Below are 23,002 nucleotides of genomic sequence, written 5' to 3' on the forward strand. Positions count from 1 at the left end.
TGATACCAAACGTGTCAGCTACAGCCAGCGTGTTTAACCCATGCGAGTACGGCGCGGTATGTTCTAGCAAGAAATGTTCTGTCCAACAGATCGGGCTGGAAGCTGTTCTGCAGTTGTGTATGGTTAGCAAGATGCTTGGCGAGTCCTAGTTTCTTCGTTAAGTGCCTTCTGAGAAATGTGGTGTTGTTATTATTTCCCTAAGAATAGCAGTGTAGAAGACCCTTGTGCCCCCAAATCCTGCAGAAGTAATGTACCAGTAAGATAAGCAACACAGTAAGTCCTACAAGTGTTTCAGGGGAAGGTATGCGTCTTTGTGTAGGTATTGCCAGTGAGTATCACATATTTATCCTAACAGCTCTAGGAAGTTTCCACTGTGTAACGGACCACAGAGGCGTTGGCTCTCTGAGACATCTTTTGCACATCAAGCACCTCTGGAGACGTATTTGGGTTTTCCCTCCCATGATCGTGTGTCACTGAGGGTTCTCGGGCCCGATGGCAGCAGTATCACTTTTTCCTTCTTCAGGTTTCATTTCTTTGGTTTTTAGTGGTAAGCATGCATAGTTGCGGTACCTTTTTCACATCCTCTTTGCAGCGGCAGCAGAGCAGAAACCCTCTTGCCGCTCGCCTGCCTTTCTGCTGGCACCTTTGGCGCTTCAGCAGCCTCCTGGGGAGGCGCCGCGTTTTGCTGCTGTCTTTCCGTCGCGATTTCCTCCAGCTGGGTTTGGTGAGCAAGCTGCCTCCCTCGCCAGCTACCTTGGTTTCGCGCTGCGGCGCCGCCAAGGCTCCTCTCGCCGCGATGGCGCCGCCCGCTCCGCCACCGAGCGCGCCGACCCCCCAGCGGCGCCGCGGCCGGCGCGCGGGGCCCGCCGGGAGCTGTAGTCCCGCCGGCCGCGTCCCGCGGGGCACGCCGGGACAGCCCGTCCCGGCCTCCGCAGGGTGCCCGGCGGGGGCCGCTGCGCGCGGTGCGCGCCGGGAGCTGTAGTTCCCGCGGCGGCGACAGGGTGGGCGGGGCGGGGCGGGCGGCGGCCCCCACGTGACGGCGGCGGCGGCGGTCGCGGGGCCGCGCGCCCGGGATGGAGGTCGGGCCCCGCGCGGGGCCCGCGGAGAGCAGGTGGGGCCGCGCGTGGGAGCGGGAGCGGGCGGCCATGACACGCGGGGAGAAGGGTGTGTGTGTGGGCGACGTGACAGACCGAGGTTGTTTTTTTTTGGGGGGGGGGGCATGTCACGCGTGCGTGTGCGCGCGCGCGCGTGCAGTGGGGCGTGACACCCCTGTGTGTGCGGGTACGGGGACCCGGCACACTGCGTGTGCGCGTGTTTTTATGTGCATGGCCGTGTCGGTGGGGAAGGCGCGGCACGCGTGTGCAGGGAGGCGGGACACGGGGGTGCGTGCGGTGGGGGCACGGTGCGGGTGGGTGCGGGGGGCACAGCGTGTGTGCAGGGGTGCATGTACGGGTGCGTGTGTGTGTGGGGGGGGCGTAACGCTGGTGAGGGTGAGTGCGGGGGGACAGGACGTGCGGGGGGTGCGTGGTGCCAAGGGGGCAGGAGGTGCTGGTGTGCGGGTGCGGAGCGGGCAGGGCCCCCGGGGCTTGTGCGGGGAGCGGGGGGCCCGCCCGGGGAAGGGGATGTGCGCGCTCGTAGGGTAGCTGGCGGGTGGCGGTGGTGCGTGCACGCGTCTGCGTGGGTTATTTAGGACACTGCTGGGTGGCAGTGGATGTGTGTGCCCCTGCGTGCATGGGGCGCAGGGCGCGCCCGGGGACGGGGCTACGGGCGTGCGGCAGCTGGGTGGCAGTCGGGCGTGTGTGCAGGGCGCCTAAGGGATATGTGCGTGAGAAACTGGCTCCTCGCGGTGCTGGTGTGTGTTTGGTGCCTGGGGAGCAGTAGGGGTGCGGTGCGGGTGTGCCCACAAGCGTGCGTGCTGAGGGTGTCCGAGGCGCGCGTGTGCGGTGACGGCGAGTGCGTGCGGTGGGAGCGTGCGTGCGTGCGGGGTATGCCGGGCTCAGCGGAGGCAGGGGGCTACCTGGGCTCTGTGCCGGCGGTGTGCGTGTGCCTGCGCGTAGGGTGTCCGGACGCTGACCGGGTTGTCCACGCGGGGCAGCTGCAGGGGACAGAGGCGGATGTGGACATGTCTAGGTGGAGGCGGGGAACAGTTTTGGAGAAAATAAATCTTGCCTGCCCAAAAGGGAATTGGATCTGAGTGTCTGTCGAGATGGACGGCGGGGCCCGCGTGTGTCAGCTGTCCCCTCTGGTCCCTTTGATTCCTCAAAAGCAGGCTGAGGGGGGAGGCACCCTGCATCGGCTGCCAGCTTCACCTGCCCTGGGTCGCGAGTTGCTCTGTGCTCTGCAGGCGTACGGCTGTACCTGCACTGAATACCGATGCTCTGTCTTCACCACAGTGTCTCGCCGTCAGCTGTAGCAGAGACAGCAACTGCCAAGCCTCTGTTTTGTACAGCTTCTGCTTCAGTGAGAAACCATCCCACCCTGTTGGCTGTGCTGCATTTCTAGTGTCTCTGCAGTTTACTGCTTTTGGATTGAGCTTCATTACCCTTCTGGCAGTCAGCCGCATTGCCAGTTGTACAGGTTGAAGATAAATCTTTAGCTTGTCTTTATTAATGCAAGGCCTTTTGTGTGCACATGGCTGGAGGCCTGTGCTCGGTGACACTGACAGGTGACAGTGGCAATGCTGCAGTGGCTTCATCTGTGTGATCTTATTTTATGCTTTAGGCATGGTTTTTCTTGTCACTTATTCAAGTAACAGAAGGTTTTCCTTGGAGACATTTTCATAAGTCCTATTTATTTTATTTTTTTCATGTTTTTAATCTTTGCTTTGTGCTTGCATTTTGCACTGGTGTTCAGAAGTCTGGGACAGAGGTTGCTGGAAGAAAATGAGAGCAGTGGCTGGGGAGGATAGAACTGTTGAAACTTGATATCAGAGACACATTCCTTATCTGACAGACTCCAGCTGGCTGTTGTATTTCTGCTAGTAGTATCAGCTGTGAAAATGCTGCTGGTACTTTTTAAACTATACTGCAGGTTTGGATACCTTTATTATTTGAATGATTTGAACTATTCTTCCCCTTTGAGCTAATGTTTCAGACTCCATCAGATTAAAAAAGGTAAATAGAATTGACTACATTATTTTTTTTTCCTTTCCAGAATCATCTTAGTGCATTTTCTTGTCTTTGAAGGTCCAGTTCCTGCACAAGCAGATTTTTAATGCTAGGTCACTAAAAGGGCTGTCCCAGTGCCACCTCAGCACTCACTGCCTAAAAAGCAGAGCCTGGAGTAGCCCTGTTCTTTCTTGGATTGTTTTTTAACTGAAAGATAGGTAAGAAGGGGCTAGAAATGGCTGCAAATAATGCCATTGTGGCCGTGCGGAGCTTGTGCAATTCTCCCAGGGAAAGAGGAGGGCACCGTCCCCTCTGGTGCTGGCACTGCGGTGGCACGAGCTTGTTTGCCTGCCTGTCAGTTCTTGCTCTGGTACACTGAGGAGTGTTCTGGCATGGGCCTTGCACAGTCTCATCATCCTTTTTGCAAATGGTTTAGTGTTTTAATTCCCCGTGAGGTGCTGTTTCACTACAGATTGTGGATGTGATTGATAGCGATAGGATCAAGGTCACTGAGTCCATCTTCCTGCGTAGGATCGTGGAAAGCAGAGAAGCAAAAGGCATTTTGCTGAAGTCCATTCTTCTGCAAAGGCAGGAGAGGAAGATGAGGATCTTGTGCCTGCCTTTGCCATCTCCTCCTAAGTGACAAGTCTGAGATGCATCAGGGAACAAAGGCTGCAATGAAGATTTTGCATCAAAGCACAGCAGGAAAATTAACGCTGTCCTTTTGCCTGGCAATGAAGGAAAGCTCACCGTGCCTTGAAGTGTGGAGTGGGTGATAAAAGCATACAGCAGTGTGGGAGGAAGTAGTGGAAGAACCGTTGATTCAGTAGTGCAGGTTAGCAAAGAGCAGCTGCCTTCAGCTGGTGTGGCAGCAAAGCCCAGGGAACGCCAGGGCTGGAGGAGAGGGCCAGTAAGGGGAAGTGGGAGTGGGGGTGACCCAGGAAGGTGAACAGCTGGTCCCAGAAGAGGAGGATGTAGCTGGAACCTGCTTTGCATGTCACTGTCTTGGGCCACCTACTTGCATTAGGAGGGGGGAAGGACCACAGTTAAGAGGTCTACTTGCATTAGGAGGGGGGAAGGACCACAGTTAAGAGGTGTCATTTGCTCAAAGATTGTCCCGTCAGTTGTGTTCGTGGCCTCTGCATTTACAAGTGAAGACTTGGCTTGAGCCTTCCTCCCGTCTCCTCGTGCCACGTCAGGGTTGGCCTCCCAAAGGAGCTGCCTAGAGTAATGCCCGGGAACGCGTTCAGCTGGGTGCGGTACGGCCACGTAAGCGCAGTGATGCTGAAGCCCTCGTGCGCTGGTGGATCTGCCTGGGCCGTACCGGGTTGGATGCACTGACTCGGTGAACAGGATGGCTTGCACGTGGCATGGGATTTGTGAAAACAATATTTTAGTGCTAGCATGTTCCAGGAAAGCCTTGTGTAGTCCGATGGAGAGTAGCCTAGGGTGTGCTAGTTGTGATCATCTGCTTGTGGGAGGCTTCACCAGGGTGAGCAGGCAAAACGATTTGCAAAGCTGAGGGAAAGGCTAAAAACTGCTTTTAATCCCTGTTTTCCTTTCTAAGCCTTTGCCAGTGCAGAGAAAGGGCTCCCTGGTGCTGTGGGGAGCAGCAGATGTGGCCGTGTCTGCTGGAGGGGTTTTCGCAACACCACAAGCGCTCAGCAGCTCGGTGCCCCAGCTGGCCCGCTCCGCTCATGTGCCTGGTCCTTACTGAGCTGCTTTGCTGAGCTGAAGAACTCCTTTGATTTGTAGGCAGCTCCCTGCTGCTGTGGGTGAATTACATAGAGTCTGTATTTCTTGTAATTCCTTTTCCGAGAAGCGGCGAGCCTGTGTAAAGAGCAGAGAGCATAACACAGGCAAACTCGCTGCTGGTTGTCTAGGAAACCTGCGGATGGCCGAGTTCAGCACAGTCTCTGCGCAGCAGCGGCTTACGTGTTGCCTTTGAAAACTGCAGGAGGAACTGACAGCAAGCGCAGGAATGTCCTTGGGAAATCTCACAGAAGTCCCTCCATGGTTACCCACAAATGCCGTCAGTAACCTCAGCCCAATCTCTTTAATGTGCTAAGAAGGATCAAGTGATCCCTCCAGGTAGGGAACGGTGTTCAGGCTGTCAACATGGTTGCTAGATTTATGCTGCGGAGCACACGAATGCATGCAGCTATATCCTTTATAGGAAAGATAAGCTTACTTTTTTGAATACTAGCTACATATGTGATTCTGTTTTGGATCGTTACCAGGGTACTGTTTTTAAATCAAGAAGTTCACCTGACTCAGCAGCGTGGCTTCCTGCATCTACTATGAGTCACCTTTGCTGACTTGGACCAAAAGAAATTTCTACTCATGCCCTCTCGGGGGACTGAGAAAGCCTTGGGAGAGCAGTGGGATTTTTCTCAGAATCTTGCATCATCATCATCAGCAGTGGCATTAAGCGATTTCTAACTCCAGGGTTAGATTCTATCCTATATTACTGCAGTGTGAAAGCTTCAGTTATCTCTGGAATAATTCCTGGCACCAAGCTGATGTGGCTGTATCTGAAGATAGAGTTTGTACTGGAAAGCAAAGAGCATGAACTCCCAGGCTGACTGTATGGAGCTGGTGGTTAAAATTGGAGGCTGAGTCAGGGAACAGCTTTAAAGAGGGAGAGATGCATTTGAGGTCTCACCGATACTGCAGTGTATCAGATTTCATGGGCAGCTCTGAAATATTGAGCCATTCCTTCTCAAAAAATGAAGCAAGCTCCTTAGGAAAAGTCTGTTGAAGCTCAGAATTTGAACCCCCTCTCAGGACTAAAAAAATTTTTTTTTGCTGTGTGAAGGAATGTACCATAATCCTTTCGATAATTACCTTATTTTGTGCAGGCACACCCAATCCATTGTTTTCTCAAGGAAATAGTCTTGCTGGTATCGAGGTCGAGTTGTTAGTGTCTCCTCTAAATCAGATCACGTGCAGATTCTTGCCTAGCTGACTTATATCATGATGCATAAAAGAACATCCTCAGCTAGAACTGAGCTCTTTTGAATGAAACCCTGAGAAATCCAGTTTCATTTCAGGTATTGAGCAGAGTGAACCATCCTTCTTGCCAAGTCTTCTTTCACCCCAGTCCGGTGTCTGAGGAAACACACTAGTTACCCTGGCAGCAGCTAGTGTGCACAAATTGCAGAACCGGAGCAGGCAAGCAGCAGTGGCTGTGCAAATGCACTCAGCTATTCTGGTTAGGGAAAACCAGGCTATGCTAAAACACAAAAGAAGCAGCACGTGTGATTGTGATTCTTGTAGGGGCAATTCTGCTCAGGTAGCGTGACCTCTCTTAGGTGTATTGCTCTCTTTGCTCTGCTTGGAAGTAAGGTGATTTGCTTCAGGGGTTAAGAATTTTCTGGGTTTTTTTTTGTTTTTTTTTTTTTTCCTCAGTGCTACCATGAGCACCTGCTGAAACAGGGAACCTGAGGACAGGCTGGAATCCAGGTTTTTTTCCATCCCTTCTGGCAACCCAGGATTTTTCCGTCAGCTTTGTCAGCGAGAGAGGGACAAATCCTGCCACTGCTTAAGGGTTAGCCCATGAGACTGGGCAGAGCTGAAATGCAGTTAGCTACATTGTGCCTCTCAATTTTTCTGCCACCTGCAAGCAAATAAATGGTTCATAATTCCTTCTTCAGCAAGACAGGTCATTCAGTAAGGGCTTGGGGCTCTGCTGTCTTCCAGCGTGTACTGCCCTCCTGTTATTGTGAGCACTGCTTTTTATGGCATGAAAGAACAAGGAGGGAGTTTCCCTGACTCACTGACTTGCAATATCGACAGTGTGGCGGGGCTTTCGCTTGCATTACCTAACGCTGAGTGTTAGAAATAGCTTGAGGAGGAGCTGATGAAATGATACTGTTTAGTGGTTACAGCTGCTCTCTGACCAGGGGCCCAAAGCTGCTGCTCTGTGCAGCCACGGCATGAGTGGAGCATGCAAAAAAGCCTTGGGAAGTGGCCTTTGGTGAGAGGGATTACTGACCGAAACACTGCACTTGTTACTTCTCAGTTTAAACATCAGACTTTCATTCTAAAAGGTCATCTCGAATGCTTTTGATAAAAAAAAAAAAAAAATGCAGAAGCATGTTTTTTGGCATTTACACACCCAAACGAACTTTGCAACATTCCTGTTGCTTCTGAAAGAGTTGCTCCTATCTGAATACATCTTTCTGACAGCTGATATTCCTTTGGCAACACTGTCAAGCAGCTTGAGTGGGGAGGGCCAGAAGTGAGTCCTCCAAGGTTTCCTTCCTCAATGTTGCTGCTGCATAGGCAAATCATGTTGCCTTTTGGTACTGTCACTCCCTCTTTATGGCTGTTAATGGTAATTTTTTGCTATACACAGGGCAACAGAGGGAGTTGATGATGAGAAATACTGCACAAGTTCTTGAGTATACCTGCCGTTTGCAGATTGTTAATCTCTGTCAAGAATGTAATTGGCTTATTGTAAGAACGTCTACTTTTATCAACAGCAGCTCAGGGACAGAGAACAGCCCAATGTTCCTGTCTTCCAAAACATGATACAGTGTGTGTTGTTACCAGATCCTTGAACTGAATAGTTAAAATGCTTGTATGCCCCTGAAATGTTAACAAACTTCCCCTATGATGAACGGATCACTTCTTCATTCTGAAAATGCTCAAATGCTTGACGCATAGCAAATTGCTCAGCGGAGTGCTGGTGTCAGTTAATGTGGATGTAGCATGGGCTGTTAGTATATCTCATGATGCAGTGTATGTTGGTGCATGGACGATGTCTCCTTATGGGTGCTATACAGCTGCTCTTTCAGCTGAAGCGTTCCTACTCTTTAGAGTCTCTGGTAGAGTGTGTAAGTAAAGCAGTCAAGAGAGTGGCTGGAAAAGAGGTCCTCAGTCTTTGTTGATCCATAGTAAACAAAAAGTGTATTGCAGGGACCTTTATTCTTTGTTCTGACTGTCACCTGAGACCATGTTGGCAATGGCTGCCAATCATCACAAGCATTATTGTAGGGCCTCTTGTCCACGAACCGTGGAGAGGAGACCACAGGGCTAGAGTAGAGGGAGGCATAAAGCTTTCTAGCTCAGCCTTGCTAGCTTCTAGACTGCCAAAGATTTCAGCCCAACCAAAGTCATCTTGGAGAGACGGTATTACCACTGTCCTGCTCTGGAGCTCCTATTCTTTTATATCTGACACTCATTAGGGGACTTGCTATATTTCTCTGCAGGAAAGAGCACTGGAAACTGCTAGGCAATCTGAAGACCACAGTGGAAGGATTGGTGTCCACCAGCAACCCAAATGTCTGGTCTAAATATGGTGGCTTGGAACGACTATGCAGAGACATGCACAGCATCCTTTATCATGGGCTCATCCACGACAAGGTAGGTCTTTGTGCTGCCAACGTTGCTGTCTGTCTGAGCAGCTGTGGTGTCAGTCACTGAGCAGCTCAGATAGCCTGATCTCCTTGCAGTTTTCTTTAATGCTCATAGTATAGATTGAGTAGAATGCTTGTATCAGTGTAGGAAATGATTAGAGCAGATAATGAGTAGTTCCTGCTGTAGTTGTAGGGAGGAACTCTGTATGTGTTTCTTCAGTCACGTATACTTTTGACATGTTTTTTCTAAGTACCTATGTCCTCTGTAGTGAGAGACCTGCTCCTCTCTTCTTTCTTCCTACTGCAGCCTGCAGCAAAATGATAAAGTTGATTTTAAAATGAGTCAGCCTCATATCATGTGTACTTGGATAACTCCCCAGTGAGGTCTGGCAAGAGAATGCTTGTATCTTTACTGTTTCTGATTAGCTTTGTTAGTAACTGGGGCCAACAGCCCAGTCTGCACTTTGCATGAATGGGATCTCTTTCCCTGCTCTCATCATCTCTTGCAGTTGCTCATCCAGCCATTCCCTCCTCCATGACTGCCTGAAAGCATTTTTCTTTTCCACTCTGGAGAGTGCTTGTGTGCCGAGGCATGAAGATCTCCCCTTCAGCTTAGTATTTCCACCACAATTATTTCACAATGGAAAGCTAAAATAAGCCTGTGGGGCATGCTTTGGGGCAAGCTTTGCATCAGCCAGCTCTGCAACTGAATGAGCAGAGTGGAGAAACCCAGAAAGGTTTGCACAGGGCTAGCTGGGGTCTAGGCATAGTAAAATCGCATTTATATAGTGCTGCACCCAAGCTAATAGGCTCCAGAAAGAGTCAGACAGGCAGGCAAGCCCCCCAGCGTGGTGCTTTGCTGCCTAGATTTGTTAGCTGGTGTGAGCACTCATTAAAGATGGTGTGCTGTTGCGGTTAGTCCCCAGTGGCACGGGCTGGTGACTTTTGCTGAGAGATAAGAGGAGAAAGAAGTTAGCTCTTAAATCCAAGGTGTACAGTGATCCTTTCTGACAGTCTTAGTGATGTGTCCTTGTCTGTGTATTGGTTGCCTTTTGTGCGGGAGCTAAAGGAAATTTAGACCAGCAGAGTCTGTTGCCTTTCTTGATGCTTTTATTGTTTATGTAGGGGCAGTTCTTTTAGTTAGAAATGTCTCCCATGCTTAAGGATGTGTGACACTGCAGAAGACTTGATCTAAAATAGCTGCAGAGGGAAGCTAATGAAATTACAAAGTTTACTAGCAGATTTTTTTTTCAATTTGTTCCATGCAAACACTCATTTATTTATTTATTTTTATATCATCTTTGTTTCTGCAACCAGGAATAAAAACAATTAAGATGAAAAATTCCGTATGTACATGTTAAGAGTACAGTTGGAGTGAGAGACTTTTTAACCTTTGAGTGAATTTTATTTCTTTGTCAAAAAAAAAAAAAGTGGATCTAAAGGGCTAAAATTTCTGTTTTAATATTCTATACTTAGAAGACCCCAAAAAACCCCCAAAACAAAGAAACCGCAAAACAGAACCTACTTGTCTGACATTTGTGAAAGAGGAACTAGAGATGAAGGAGAAAATTGGCATTTTGGTGAAGAGAGGCATTTTGGGACTGTGTTTTCACATGATAAGGTGGTGAGGAAAATAGCAACTCTTCTGCAGTTCCTCTTTAACCGGAAGAGTAACTGAAAAATAGTAACTCGTTGTCTGAATAAAGATGAGGCAAACAACAACAGAGAGCTAATAGAAATGCAGTGTTAGAATATGTTGCATTGAATTTCTTATCTGTAGTGCTCAGCCCTACTAGTGTCCTTGTTGGTAGTTTGCAGTATTAGAAGACAGGAATTGCTACTGTTTTTGCCAGGATGTATTTCCATGTTGCCCTTTGTGTCCCCTCGCTGGAGTCTGACTCTTTGTGCAGTGCTGAGTTGTTGGGACTCTCCTCCAGGTCCTGCCCTAGCAGGAAGGGGAACGGTGATAATGGGAACTCAGTTAACTTTGGACTTGGCACACCTTCAAACACAATAAGCAGAGAAGGATGTGTACGTGATGCAGCGATGCACGGAGCGGTTGGGAGGATTCAGACAGAATCCTCTGATTCATGTTCGGACCTGCACCTGAGGGCTGGTCCCTTCTGTCTATCTACGTGCACTTTTGCTCAGAAAGATTTAATCATTTCTTCCCTCTCAGTGCCCATTGAATCGTGTGGGAGGTCTACTGGAGGTATCTGATACACAAATTCACTGCCCTGAACTTGCTGCACCCAGTCAACATTGCAATGGGACTTTGGTGGAGTCTAACTGTGCATTTCCTGGCAGGTGTATTGCAGACAGAAGGATTACTGGCAGTTTGTGAAAGACATTCGCTGGCTGAGTCCCAACTCTGCTCATCACGTGGAAAAGGTGAGTTCTGGTAGGGGGGCTTTGTGTACCCAGCACAGAAGGAAGAGGGTGGTTGGGGTGTGAGCCTCACTGGTGAATTAGCATTGCCTTGACTGTTGGTCTGCTGTGGATCAGGTGGCAGGCAGTGGGGCTGATGGGGTGAGGACAGCTTGCTCAGCCTCTTAAGTATGGAGGCTGAACCAAGCAGGGCAGCCATGTGTTTGTGTACAAGCCAGATCGCAGGAACTCTGCATGGTTTAGGCTTAGACAATCGGCTGCTTATTTCTTGCAGGCCAGTCTCCAACTCCACGTGGTTGGGTACAACAGGAATTACCAAGGGAACCAGCACAAGTGATGCTTTTCTATGTTAATGGGAGATTTATGCAGCTGCACAAATCTCTAAAGGTTTGAGCTGTCCCATTTCCTGGTTGTGTCTTGGCATGACTATTTACTTGGTTCTTCTATTCCTGGCTTGTGCCCTCTGCTGACACAGGGGGATGCTCTCACTCCTTGGCTGCCCTATGCCCTGACAGACACCTCATTGCAGATCGCTCGCTCTGTGGCACAGACACAGAAGTGTGAGCAGGGTCCGTGGCCTCCGCTGCAGTCTTCTCCGGGGAGCGGTGAGGAAGAATGCAAGGGGCTGACCACTGGTGGTCTGTATGTGCAACCTGGTCCTGGGCCTGTGCTCGAGGCCGACTCAGGGAGGACACGAGGTGTGACTGCCCTCACCAGTGCAATCCAGCTCTTTAACTCAAGCTGCAACAGCTCAGGGTATTAGCTGTAATGTTCCTCAGTTAATGCGTCAGCAAGATGATGATTGTCCCCTCAGGAAAGCAATTGCATTTGGGAGTGTGGGGTCCTGCAAGGTCAGGGCTGTGACATATGGGTGGGAGAGCGTGCAGGAGAAATATGTAGTGTTGGTGGCTGTAGGGAGAACTTTGATCACTGGCGCTCTTTGACCTTTGAAGTGTTGTTCTTCTCCAGTGCTCTCGTCTCCCTGCCTTGCCTTGGTCAGTGGCTAGGAAGCTGCTAGGGTTGCAACTGTGTTCCCACTGACAGTGACTGGTGCTGGAAAGCTGCCATTATCTGGGGCCAAAGCATGGACTTTAAAGATGAAATAACCTCTGCTCCTCTGCTAGTCTCTGCCAGTCTCTTAATTGATGTGTGGTGTTCATTTGCAGTTCATCAGCCTGCATGAGAGTGGCCAGCTCAACACAGATGGCTTAAGTGATCAAGCTGTTGCGAAGCTGTGGCTACAACATAGTCTGCAGTTCCACTGCCTCTCAGCACAGCTGAAACCTCTCCTGGGCAACAGGCAGTACATAAGAAAATTCTACTCAGGTAAATGGAGATGGACCTTTTTCCTGTTATTAAAACATCTAGCTGGGCTTTTCCCTTGTGCCAGAAATGGGGCGGATTTCAGAGATGGTGGGAAACTACAGAGCTACAGTGCCTGCTGGAGATGGAGGCCAGACTATGAGGGTGGTGAGATAGCTGTACCTCCCACAGGTGTGGGGTTGCTCGGGCGCATCACTGGCTCCGGTGACATTCAAAGCCACATGCTGTCTGCGAGCGAGGGAAGTAGCAGAAGAGGTGGTTTACATTGGAGCAATCTGTGCTCTCAAAGTGGGTGACCTGTCTACTGTGTGATGGAAGCTCAGCCTGGATGCACATAGGAAGAGCTGCACCTGGGCTTTCTGCAGTGAGCTCATTTAGAGCATGCTTGGTCCTGCTTGTTTCTGGGCCTTCCTTACTGTCCAAATGACAGCTTGAGCCTGTGCGAAGGTACAGAGCATTGTCAGCCTCTCCCTCCTGCTATCTCAGGAATTTGGGCTGTAGCAGCTTTTTGCATGAGCTTGAAATGTTTCTGCTGCACATGATGAATCGGCCTGGTGTTAAGTGAGAGCTGTGTTCAGCAGACTGTCTATATGTAACCTTTGTGTCCAGGGTTGCACTAGAAGCCTTGGGGAAAATGCTTTTTCTACTGAAGAGAAACAAAACAGGGAAAGTTCAGCTTTGAATCATCTCCTCTTTCAAAAATATTCTGGGCTTTTTTTTTCCCTGTGAAGAATTCTGAACAAAGAGCTCAAGCTCTGGCCTTAGATGACATATGGAAATGCAGCTGCATTTCTACTTTGCAGATAAAAATTGAAGCAAAAACTTTATACAACTCTGTATGTGTTAATAATTCTTTGAAAGCTTGAAATTTTGTCAAAAAGAAAAATCTGGTAGCAAGGATAAAAACATCTGTGTTGATCTGGGACAGGATCTTTCTTTAATCCTGTGCTGCTGAGTAATGGAGAGAGAAGTTTTTCAGCAGCCCTTTTTTAATAAAAACAAAAATCTTATCCAAGAATATAATAATTTGGAATGGGAACCTTTCAGCTAAGGTTTAGACTGGGTCTGGGAGACTCTCACCTCCTTGGCTAAAGCGTTAGGGCCTGGTCCAGCACCCTGCACTTCCCAACCCCTTCATGCTAGGGGCAGTGGGTGGGAGAGACCCCACTGAGCAGCACTTTCCTCTCTACAGACACTGCCTTCCTGCTCAGTGACTCCCACGTCACGGCCATGTTACAGTGCCTGGAGGCTGTGGAACAGAACAACCCCAGGCTCCTGGCTCAGATCGATACGTCCATGGTGAGTCGAGGCCCTGGCGTTGTGCCTCTGGCTCTCCCCAGAACACTGTTGGTTGTGACTGCTCATACAATGTCTCATTCAGAGCACACAGAGCCCTTGGACAAGGGCCTGGACTTGGGAGCAGTGAAAGGAGCTCCAAGAGAAAAGGAAAATGATGAACTTTTCCCTGAACTGTCTGTATGAGCCTGATGGAGTGTTGAGGTGGGGGGAGATGGCTGGTTGGAGCCTACATGGAGGCACCTTGGTTCTGGCTGGCTTCTAGGGTTTGAGTGTGAGAACCTGATAGCAGGAACCAATCCTGTGTAAGAAACACCTTTGAAACCAAAAATGCTGGGCTTCAGGGCTAGCAAGCAGAACTGTCTGGTACCAAGGGACAGCTGTTCTCAGAGGGGAAGGGCAGGCACCCAGGGCCCAGAACACCTGGATTCCCGCCTCTGGTGACACCACTGACTCCTGGTGCAGCCCTGTGCTAGTCATAACCCCTGCAGAGACAGGGAACAGTGGCTGCTTTCTTTGCAGAGAGCTCCCCAGAGAATTGACACTAATGACGTTTCATTAAATCGAGGCTGTGTTCTTTCAGCTGGCCGGCACATCACTGCCATCTGTGTGTGTGTCAGGTCCCTCTGCTGGGACAACAGAGACATGTGACTGCGACGCTGAAGGACACGAAAGCCGTCTGCCTGGGGCACCAGGCTGCCCGGATCATTGCACAGAGAGCCCGGTAATTTCCAGATGGGAGCTTGCCATTTAGCTGTGAATAAAGAGCCATTTCCCTTCTATGCCATGATATTTTTTTCCCCAGCCTGCAGACTTAGCTGCTTCCCTCTGGCCCCCAGAGCTGCAGCTGTCTTCACTAGATGGTAACTGGGTGCTCACATGGGGCACTGCAGGTTGATTCCTTTCGTCTCCATAGCTGCTCCTTTGATGTGTAGCCCTGTAGGTGCTGGTTTATTAATGATGCCACCTCTGTTCAGTTTACCAGGAGGGGTGAAGGTCCGTCTCCAGTGACAAAGAGTCAGAGCCTGACTGCCCTCCCTGGATTCCTGCATATGCCATCTGGAGACTGCACACAGCAGCGTTACTGTGGGTCCTTCTCCAGGCTGCACCACCCAGCTTCTTCTGGCCTCTTAGGTAATGGGAGTGGGCCGTGAAGCTCAGAATGGGCCCCTTGCTCATTCAGCATCTGTTCAAAGTCCACAGTTTGCTCTGGATCATCTCTTGGATGTCAAAATGCAGACTTAAGGAGCACATGTTTGCAGCTTCCTCAAGCTTCTGAATAAGCATGTTATAAAGCCCTTACCCTCTGTGCAGCTGACAGTAACACAGTGGGGTGAGCGATCCTTGGGCATGCTGTGAGCTTCCTGAGCTTCTTCACAAAGCGGAAGCAATATGTGTGTGCTGTGGCCTTTTAGGCTGGTGCTTTGAAGTGGGGCTGCAGCTAGGACAAGGCCTTGCCTTTTTTTTCTGCTGTTAGATTCATTATGTTGGACTGATGCAGGGAGATCTCTGCCTGTTTTAATACAGACATCCCTTGCCTTTGCCCATGGGGATTGGGCATGCTGGTTTGAAGCCATATGCTTGTTGCCGTAGGGTGGCCTGCTTGTTCCAAGGCGTTTGACATTCTGTTCCTGCCTCTGTCCAGACAGGAGAACAGCGAGCTCCTCTCTCTGCTCCGGCACCAGCCAGCCTCAGGAGCACTGCCTGTCCAGCAGGTCCTCTTCCTTCAGTGAGGGCAGGTCCCCTCTGGAGCAGCCCAACTCTGTCATCCGCTGCCACGTTCCCTTACCCAAAGACCCCTTCTCTCCGGCCAGCGAGATGAGTTCCAGCACCACAAGCCAGAGTGAGGACACTTGGACGGGGAGTCAGGATGATCCGCAGAGTGATGCTAATGATGGGCCAGAGTATCTAGCCATTGGGAACTTGGGGCGTCGGGGCCGGACCTGCAGCAGCGCCAGCAGCAACAGTACCAATAGCAACAAGAGCAGCAGCTCTAACCTATTCTCCTCCAGCAGCTCCCAGAAGCCAGACTCAGTTTCCTCCTTGGGAGACCAGGGGGCGAGTGGTGGAGGTGGAAGCAGGGGCATGAGCCTGTTACGCCGGTCCAGCTTCTCAGAGGGGCAGGCATCAACTCCACAGGGCATCCTGAAGAAGAGCCACACGCGCTCACACTCTGATACAAATGTGGCTTCAGGGAAATTACACGGTAAGGCAGCTGCTTTTCTGAGTCTGGGGGTCAGGTTTGCGGTGTGGGCACAGATGTGGGACCACGGTCTGTGAAAAATGCTGTTACTGGGAGGCTGATGATGGCTGCCACTTTGGCGCCATGTAACACAGATCACTTGGGGGCCTGCGGGCAGGCAACTGGGAAATGTGGTCTTTGCCTTTACCTTTACTGCTGTGTACTGGAGAGGCAGACTGAGCTCTTGTTTCCCAGAATTTGTTTTGCCTGGCCGTTACTGGTGTTGGCAGCTGCCCTTTGGTCTTCCCCAGAGGTGCAGGAAATGCTGATGATGCTGTGGTGTTAGCTGTCCTGCCTTCCCACTGACCTTGCCCAGCTGGTGTGTGGGGCTATGGCAGGACATGGGGCTGGGGCTTGGGCCTCTTGTCAACGTACTTGTAATTTGCTGGGTCCATCTATGCTCTTGAGTGGGTGAACACATTGGGGGAGGAGTGGGACATGAAGGGGCAACCAGTTTGTTGAAATTTGCCCTGCTTGTGCTGCTTTCAGGTGTGAAATGCAGATCCTTGCTGAGTGGTAACCAGTCTGTCTCTGTTTTCTCTCCCTTAATGCTACCCTCTTCCTCCTTTCTGTCCAGGAGGCCTCAGGGATATCACCATTATAATAGAAGATCCAGTGGCAGGTTTGGGAGCCAATATAACAGCCCTTCATCAGTGATCATTGCATTAAGTTCAGGATTTCCATCAACCCATTGATGTCCATTTAGAAAAACAAATGAAATCTTTCTTCCCTGAGTCCCAGATGGTGCTTTGAAGGATGCCTTAAGTTTATGCATGCTGCCTGACTGAGGATCCCAGCTTGTTTTTTGGATGTAATGGATCAGACCAAGAATGGTGCCTGACCTGCATGGCATTATGCAGTGCTGACCAGCAAGTCCCTAAACTGCCTCCCCTTGCCATCTCTTCCTGTTGCTTTGAGATTCAGGAGAGGTTTCATCTCTCGCTTAGGGAATAAAGGCTCGAAAAAATGGGCAATTTTCTTTTGCATGCGCTGAACAGCAGTGGTACTGGGTTTGTCTGACTTGCATCTGGTAGACGCTTAGAGATCCACAGTTAGAAAAGCTCCTTTCTGGAGAGGGTAGAAGGAGTGTGAACAGATGTGTACCCAGTCCTGTGCCCTATTCTAGCTCTTGTTCCAGCAGAAGATTCTGGGCATTGCCTTGCTTTGCCATTCAGCAGCAAGGAGTTCCCCTGATATTCATAGCGTCTCCAGGCTGGTGCTCATAAGATGGTTTCTCTACTGCTTTTTGGTAGAGCTGAGGTGGCTTTGGGTGACATTCGTATAATCTTGCCAGGCTGCAGCAATTAGCTGTGAGAGCCTCTCACCCTGGCAGGTCTCATTTGCATGGCTCTGGTGACTAAGGCTGTGGGGTAAATTGATTCGGAGCCAGGTCCTGGCAGCTGCTTCTTTGTGGCCTCAGCAGGGAGCTGCTGGTGTTGTTGGGCTCTGGAGCCTCTAGCCTGATCAAGGTTATGGCATGAAGCTGGGGGCGAAGGAGTAGGAGGTGCAAAGGACAATTTTTACCCTTCTGTTGTTCTCAGGACTTTAGCAGGAGCTGCTCCATGTCCATGTCTGTACGTTCCTGTTCCTATTTCTCTCCCCATTCCTTTCAGGGTATTTTCCATTTTCTCTTTCACCCCGAGCTGCCTGGGCCTTCCTGTCTGGCAGCAGTCCTCCAGTTGCTCCATTCAGATGCTCTGCGGGGTCATTGCTCTCCCCGCAATGCAGGAGTGGTTGTTTATTTCTGAATAGGCTGGCTCGTGGCAGTCTCTACCAGCTTAGCCTGGCAGTGTATTGCACTGGAGTGCAGGCATTTGGCATGGCTCTGGCAGCAGTGTGTGTAGGTCACCTTGAGCACTTCAGCCCACAGTCTCTGGGGTTGTGTTAGTGAAGGTTGTATGCAGGGAATCCTGCCTGTCCTAGCTGAGTGTCAGCATGTTCTTCAGATGCCTCCTTCCACCTTTGTCCAGGCTGTTCTCCAGGGCTGTGAGCCCCACAGATTCTTTGGGTGCTCAGGTTTTTCTTTGTATCATGATGCAAAGATACTCCTTGCCCTGTGGGTAACTCTTCCCTTCAAGATGCTCTAGAAGGAGGAAGAAGGGGCTGGTAGAGGCATTTACCAGAGGCAGTTGCATTCTCTGGCCCTGTTAGGGGTTAAAGAGAGAGTGGTGATGGACTTGACCACTCCGTAGCTCTCATGAGCTTCTCTCCTTCTTTCCCCTTCCCCTCTCCTCTCTTCCTCTCAGGGGGAGCTGGTCTTGGGGAGGACTTCAGGGCACTTTATTAGTGCCTCTTAGCCACCAGCTTGCCTTTTACCTGCCTGAAATGCCCCTTTAGCTTTGTCCTCTTTACGGGTTTGGGTATGGGCTAGTGTCCTGCTCCATTTCATGTCTGGCACTAGCTGAGTGGATAATTTCTCCTGTTGATTCCCATCCATTTGTGTGTGCCCCTGTGATAATGAGTTCCCTCCATTTCACATTGCACTCTGGACTGGGACAGGTGCCACTTGGATACTGATGGATACTGTGCTTGGTGTTGTCATCCCTCACAGAATCCCATGGTGACACAGGTGGAGGAAGAGGGCCCATCTCTGGTTCCACCCAGAGCAGTGAAGTGAGCACACCCAGCTCCCTCTATATGGAGTACGGTGAGTACAGTGAGTCCCAGTGGGGACATTTGCTTGTGGTTCCATGCGCTGCAATTTTTCAGCTTCTGGCACCTGCTTGTGGCATACAGGCATAAAGGAGCTGGCTCTGCAGTGAGCTAGCTAGGCTCTAGCAGGGCTTGTTTGTGTTGGAACAGCAGCTAGAAGATCTGTCTGGCTCTGCACTTCAGTTAACGAAGACCTCCAGATATGCTAGTATTTGGATACTCTCAAATAGCGAAGGTGGGAGATGCTGGAGATGTGGGCTTTGCAGTAACCAGCATGAGACCAGCAGCATTGATACTGATCAAATATTTTCAGGGTTTTTTTCTGCTGAGCCCTTTGTGATAGGTGTTGCCTAGGACCATGTGAGATCAAGGTGTCCTTGTGCTCCAGGCCAGACCTGGCTCCTTCCCCGAGAAGTCTTGCAGCTATGTTGTTCATTGCTCTAATATTGCTGCCTTCTTGTGTCACAGTTATGGAGAAACAAGTAGCAGCCAGAAAAATCAGGAAGCTGCAAGTCAAGGCTTCAGGCCTTTCTGTGATCTCCTGCTATTCAGCTTAGGGTGATATGTTCAGGAGGACCAAATGATTTCAGGATGCCTGCTGTGGGATTTTGTGTTGTCATCTGAAGGGCCTCATGTTCATCCCTGTTAGGCACTAGGGTGGATGGAGCACAGGTATAACTGCTCTGTCCTTACAGTGGGATGGACCAGCTCTTGGCCATGTGGGCTTGGTGGTGACTTAGTGCAGAGCATAGGCTGTTTCCCAGTGCTTTTAGCAGTGGATTTCCAAGTCCTTCTCTCATATGCTTGTCTTTTGCTTTTCTAGACTCTGGCCAGTACCTGAGTTCAGGGGAAGGAATGTTCAGAAGACCTTCAGAAGGGCAGTCCCTCATCAGCTATCTCTCTGAACAGGACTTTGGCAGCTGTGCAGACCTGGAGAAGGTGAGGGAGGGCAGCGGCAGCCTGTGTGTATGGGAAAAAGTATTTTTACTGCAGATTCAGTGATTTTTCCCTCCCTAGGGAAGACAATCCCACAGTATTTCCTGCTGTAGAAATATGTGCAGAACTTCTATTTTGAATCTCTGATCAGAGTTGCTCACTGGTGCCTGGCAGTCAGGATCTGCTCATGCAGCATGTACACGGCAGCCTTGCAAGATGTTACGGCTCCTTAGGGACACTCCAGAATGGATGTGTTGCACATCCTTTTTGAAGGTTGCTCTGTGTGTTTTGCAAGAATTCTGATGCCCAAGAAAGCTTGTTTTTCTAGGTACTCATAGGAGAGTCAAGTTTCATAGGGTCAGCAGGGATCAAGGTCCTTTTACCACCCTCAAGGAATATTCAGCTTTTTTCTGCCACATATAGGGGACACTATTCTCCCAAGAGTCCCAAGATTCCCTATGATACAGCCCTGAATGCTTTTGCTTTTACTTAACAGGAGAATGCCCACTTCAGTATCTCAGAGTCACTGATCGCTGCCATTGAGCTGATGAAATGCAACATGATGAGCCGGCAGCTAGAGGAGGAGGAGGAAGAGAGTGACAAGGAGATCCAGGAACTTAAACAAAAGATTCGCATTCGGCGCCAGCAGATCCGCACCAAGCACCTGTTCCCTACCTGCCAGACAGGCTCAGATAGTGGGTGATGTCTTTTGGGCTCATCAGCTGGTGGGACATGGGTTTTCTGCCCATTAGCTGTGTTTATAGCATTCTGTAAAGACAGGTATCTGTCTTTACATGGATACATCCTGTCTTTACATGGATACATCCTGTCTGTTCATGGGAAATAATCATATTGTTACCAGGGTGCTGCAGAGATTTGCAAAACTCTGCTACTATTGGAAGACCATAGTGGGACTGATGCTGTAGACTAGTGATACCTGTGCCATGGTGGCATTGAATTGTGAAATGGCTTTTCAGCAGGAATGCATAATATTTTCCACCCTTCTGTCCCTCATTACCTTGGCCCTGCCTGAATGTCAGCTTCTCCCTTAGCTGTCAGTGACCTGTTCAGACTGCTTCTGCTGATGGCCTAGCTATGTTGAGTTTCCTTTGTTTCTCAGGCCTTGTGGCGACAGACAGTGAGTCCCAGTTCAGCTCTCATGGCTCCATGCAACTATCTGATTCAGGTTCTGCAGAGGATGTGGAAGAGTATGAGATCCAAGGTAAGAGGGAATGGCTATGTCAGGTGCTTGCTTAGAACCAGACTTCTCTTGGGTGTGATTGTGTTGAAGTCAGTCACACTGAAGAAGAGCATGTCCTTTGGCCTTCGAGATGGCTTCTTCCAAGCAGATGGTTGAATCGTGAGCATGAGCAGAGCAACCAGTTTCCCTCATGTGGCAGCATGACTGGCCTTCAAAATCTTCTGTAATCCTTTAGAGTACAGTGCCTCTAGCTTGTAGGTCATTCCTGTTTCACTTGCCAGGTCTGTGGAGCCAGCACCATAAATTTAGAAGAGAGAGATGGGAGAGTCCTGCTCTCCTTCTGCCCAGGTAGAAGTCACAGTTTTGAGCACTTTTGGGTGGGAGCAGCAGATGCTGATCACATCCTGACCTGTAATACCTCTGAGCTCTGTTCCTGGCAGCTTGTGTAGCCTTCAGGAGAGTTGTATGAGTCCCTGGGTGTCCCTTTCCTTCAAAGCCTGGTTCATCCTCTAGGGTGGATGACTCATTTCTCAGCAATACTTCCATCAAGCTGACTATAAAATACAATAAGGGAAGACAGTGCAGTCCAGTCTCTAGCTCTGGTCTCAATCTTCCTGTTTCTGACTGCTGACAAAAGAGCCCTGTTTCAGTCCCTGAGGTCTAGATTTGGGCTCGTTTTTGAAGTCTGTGGAGGGGTGTGTGAATTCATTTCTGGGCTTCTCTCATGTTAGTGCTGCTCTTGTGTTATGCCCTTTCTCTTTGGCTGGGCCAAAGCACTGAAGTGAACTGTTTTGTCATCACCATGTTATACAGATGGTAACGATGGATCTAACCTGATTCAAATGTCCAAGAACGGCCTCTCAGTGTCAATGGCTTCCTTGTTCTCAGGTAGTACCCGGCAGCGCTCCCTTGCGGCACGCGCGCGTATGTGTGCAAAGTGTGTGTGTGCGTGCGCACGTGCACACTTTTCAGTGTGTCCCCTCTGGGTATCACAGGGAGAGCAGAGGCCTGGATCTGTATACAGGCATCTGAGGTGTTGAGTTCATGCTGCATCAGCGGGTCAGCTTCAGATCAGACAACAAAATCACTGAAATTCACTGCCAGACCCTGACTCAAGTCACTAGTGAGGGTATTTCTACTATTCTCTCTCACCGCTATGGGCATACAGACCAGCTTCTTGTTACCTCTGGTTTGTCTGATTTGGGAACAGTGAACAGCATCATCCAAGTAACAGTGGAAAAAGCCGTGGAAGGGTGATATGTTGCAGGAGAGCAGAAAAGAGCTAGAGGAACTCTGCTGTGGGCACGATCCCAGGGTTGCGTTTTCTGTACGATATTTTGGATATATCAAGCACACTTGCTGCTGTGGTAACCTACCTTGCCTGGAGGAAGGCTCAGCAGGGCAATGGTGCAGCATTGCAGCTCTGTAGCTCCTGAAGGCAGAGCCTGGGCTGAGTGAGGGCACAGTCCTTCTGCAACGTGGGACTCTCCATCCCCTGAGAGTCTGTCCCTCTCCAATGTTACAGCTTTGAGTGGAACTGCCCTGCAGCTTCCACTGTAAAGGATTGCTTTTCTGATCATATGCAAGATGGAGAGAACCAGGAGGGAAGGAGCATTGCTTTTAAAATAACCCTGCTGTCAGCTTTCACCTATCAGGCAGGGCTAGCACAGGACCAGAGCTCCAGCTGACGTGTTGGAGAGAGTTACCCTGCTCGACTCTGTGGAGCTAGGGTGCTCTAACTCTGGTCTAAGCCATGGCCAACCCTTCCCATCCTGTTTAGACTTGCTTTAGGGAAGAATCCTTCCACCAGGAAGTCCTAGAAGAGATAATAGGGAGAGGGTGCAGGCATTTTGTTCACAGAGGAGGCCCTGGACGCTGTGGTCATGCGCAGTGAGGTTTCACTTAACTGGTGCTGCTGATCTATCCTGTTGGGCATTCAGTGTCAGCATGTTGCTCCTGCTGGACATAATGGCACATGGAGCTGTCAGTCCTACCCTGTCTTGTGTTTACAAGCCCTATGGGTTTAATGCCGGGGCTTCCTGTCTGCAGTTGAGGTTGGGGAGGGAGTGGTGACATGATGCCTGTGCTAGCCCCTGAGGGAGGCTAGGATCAGATCTAGCTCTGTTTCTCATCCCTGAGATGATGCTGGATTCTGCCCAAGACCCCACCTAAAATGCTTGGCCCATCCTGTACTGAGTGTTTGCTTTAGTTTGTCATAGTCTAGGACCATGCAATGCCTTTCTGCACAGAGCTGAAGGCAGCAGAGCATGGCAGGTATGTCTGTCCAGTGTTGTACGTAGTTGGGAGGCTGCGTTTGCTAAGTTCCCTGTTTTCTGCATCTAGAAATCTGTGTGATCTAAATATGTGGTTTGCTTAGCATTGGGATGCTTTCATGTGCCTTATTTTAGCAATGGATGTCAAACAAGGAGGGTTAAGTGTCCATAATGGACTCTACTGTCATGATGCTGTGGATTTACTGGAAGGACTGTGAAAG

At 50.1% G+C, this 23,002-nt stretch overlaps 1 protein-coding gene across 7 annotated transcripts in view; it reads left to right on the forward strand.

Moving 5' to 3' along the window:
- Positions 1–1,039: 1,039 nt before the first annotated feature.
- The window catches only part of RUBCN (rubicon autophagy regulator), a 34,112-nt gene continuing 12,149 nt past the window's right edge, over positions 1,040–23,002 (forward strand). For 5 of the 7 annotated variants that reach the window (XR_009959238.1, XR_009959239.1, XR_009959240.1 and 2 more), the window contains exons 1-13: positions 1,040–1,111; positions 8,324–8,477; positions 10,778–10,861; positions 12,025–12,184; positions 13,374–13,480; positions 14,061–14,201; positions 14,455–14,611; positions 15,123–15,683; positions 18,271–18,366; positions 19,195–19,310; positions 19,804–20,002; positions 20,428–20,529; positions 21,322–21,396. Coding sequence is in view for 4 of the 7 variants with exons in the window: in XM_062582357.1 (XP_062438341.1) it covers positions 1,074–1,111; positions 8,324–8,477; positions 10,778–10,861; positions 12,025–12,184; positions 13,374–13,480; positions 14,061–14,201; positions 14,455–14,611; positions 15,123–15,683; positions 18,271–18,366; positions 19,195–19,310; positions 19,804–20,002; positions 20,428–20,529; positions 21,322–21,396 (1,990 nt within the window). In the remaining 3 variants the exon portion in view is untranslated. Of the gene's footprint in view, positions 1,112–5,181; positions 5,199–8,323; positions 8,478–10,777; positions 10,862–12,024; positions 12,185–13,373; positions 13,481–14,060; positions 14,202–14,454; positions 14,612–15,122; positions 15,684–18,270; positions 18,367–19,194; positions 19,311–19,803; positions 20,003–20,427; positions 20,530–21,321; positions 21,397–23,002 lie in introns of those variants that run through there. The other 2 variants (XM_062582360.1, XM_062582358.1) reach the window with 2 other exon arrangements.

This window comes from Rhea pennata, chromosome 9 (assembly GCF_028389875.1).
Source record: "Rhea pennata isolate bPtePen1 chromosome 9, bPtePen1.pri, whole genome shotgun sequence".
In the NCBI taxonomy this organism is placed as follows: Eukaryota; Metazoa; Chordata; class Aves; order Rheiformes; family Rheidae; genus Rhea; species Rhea pennata.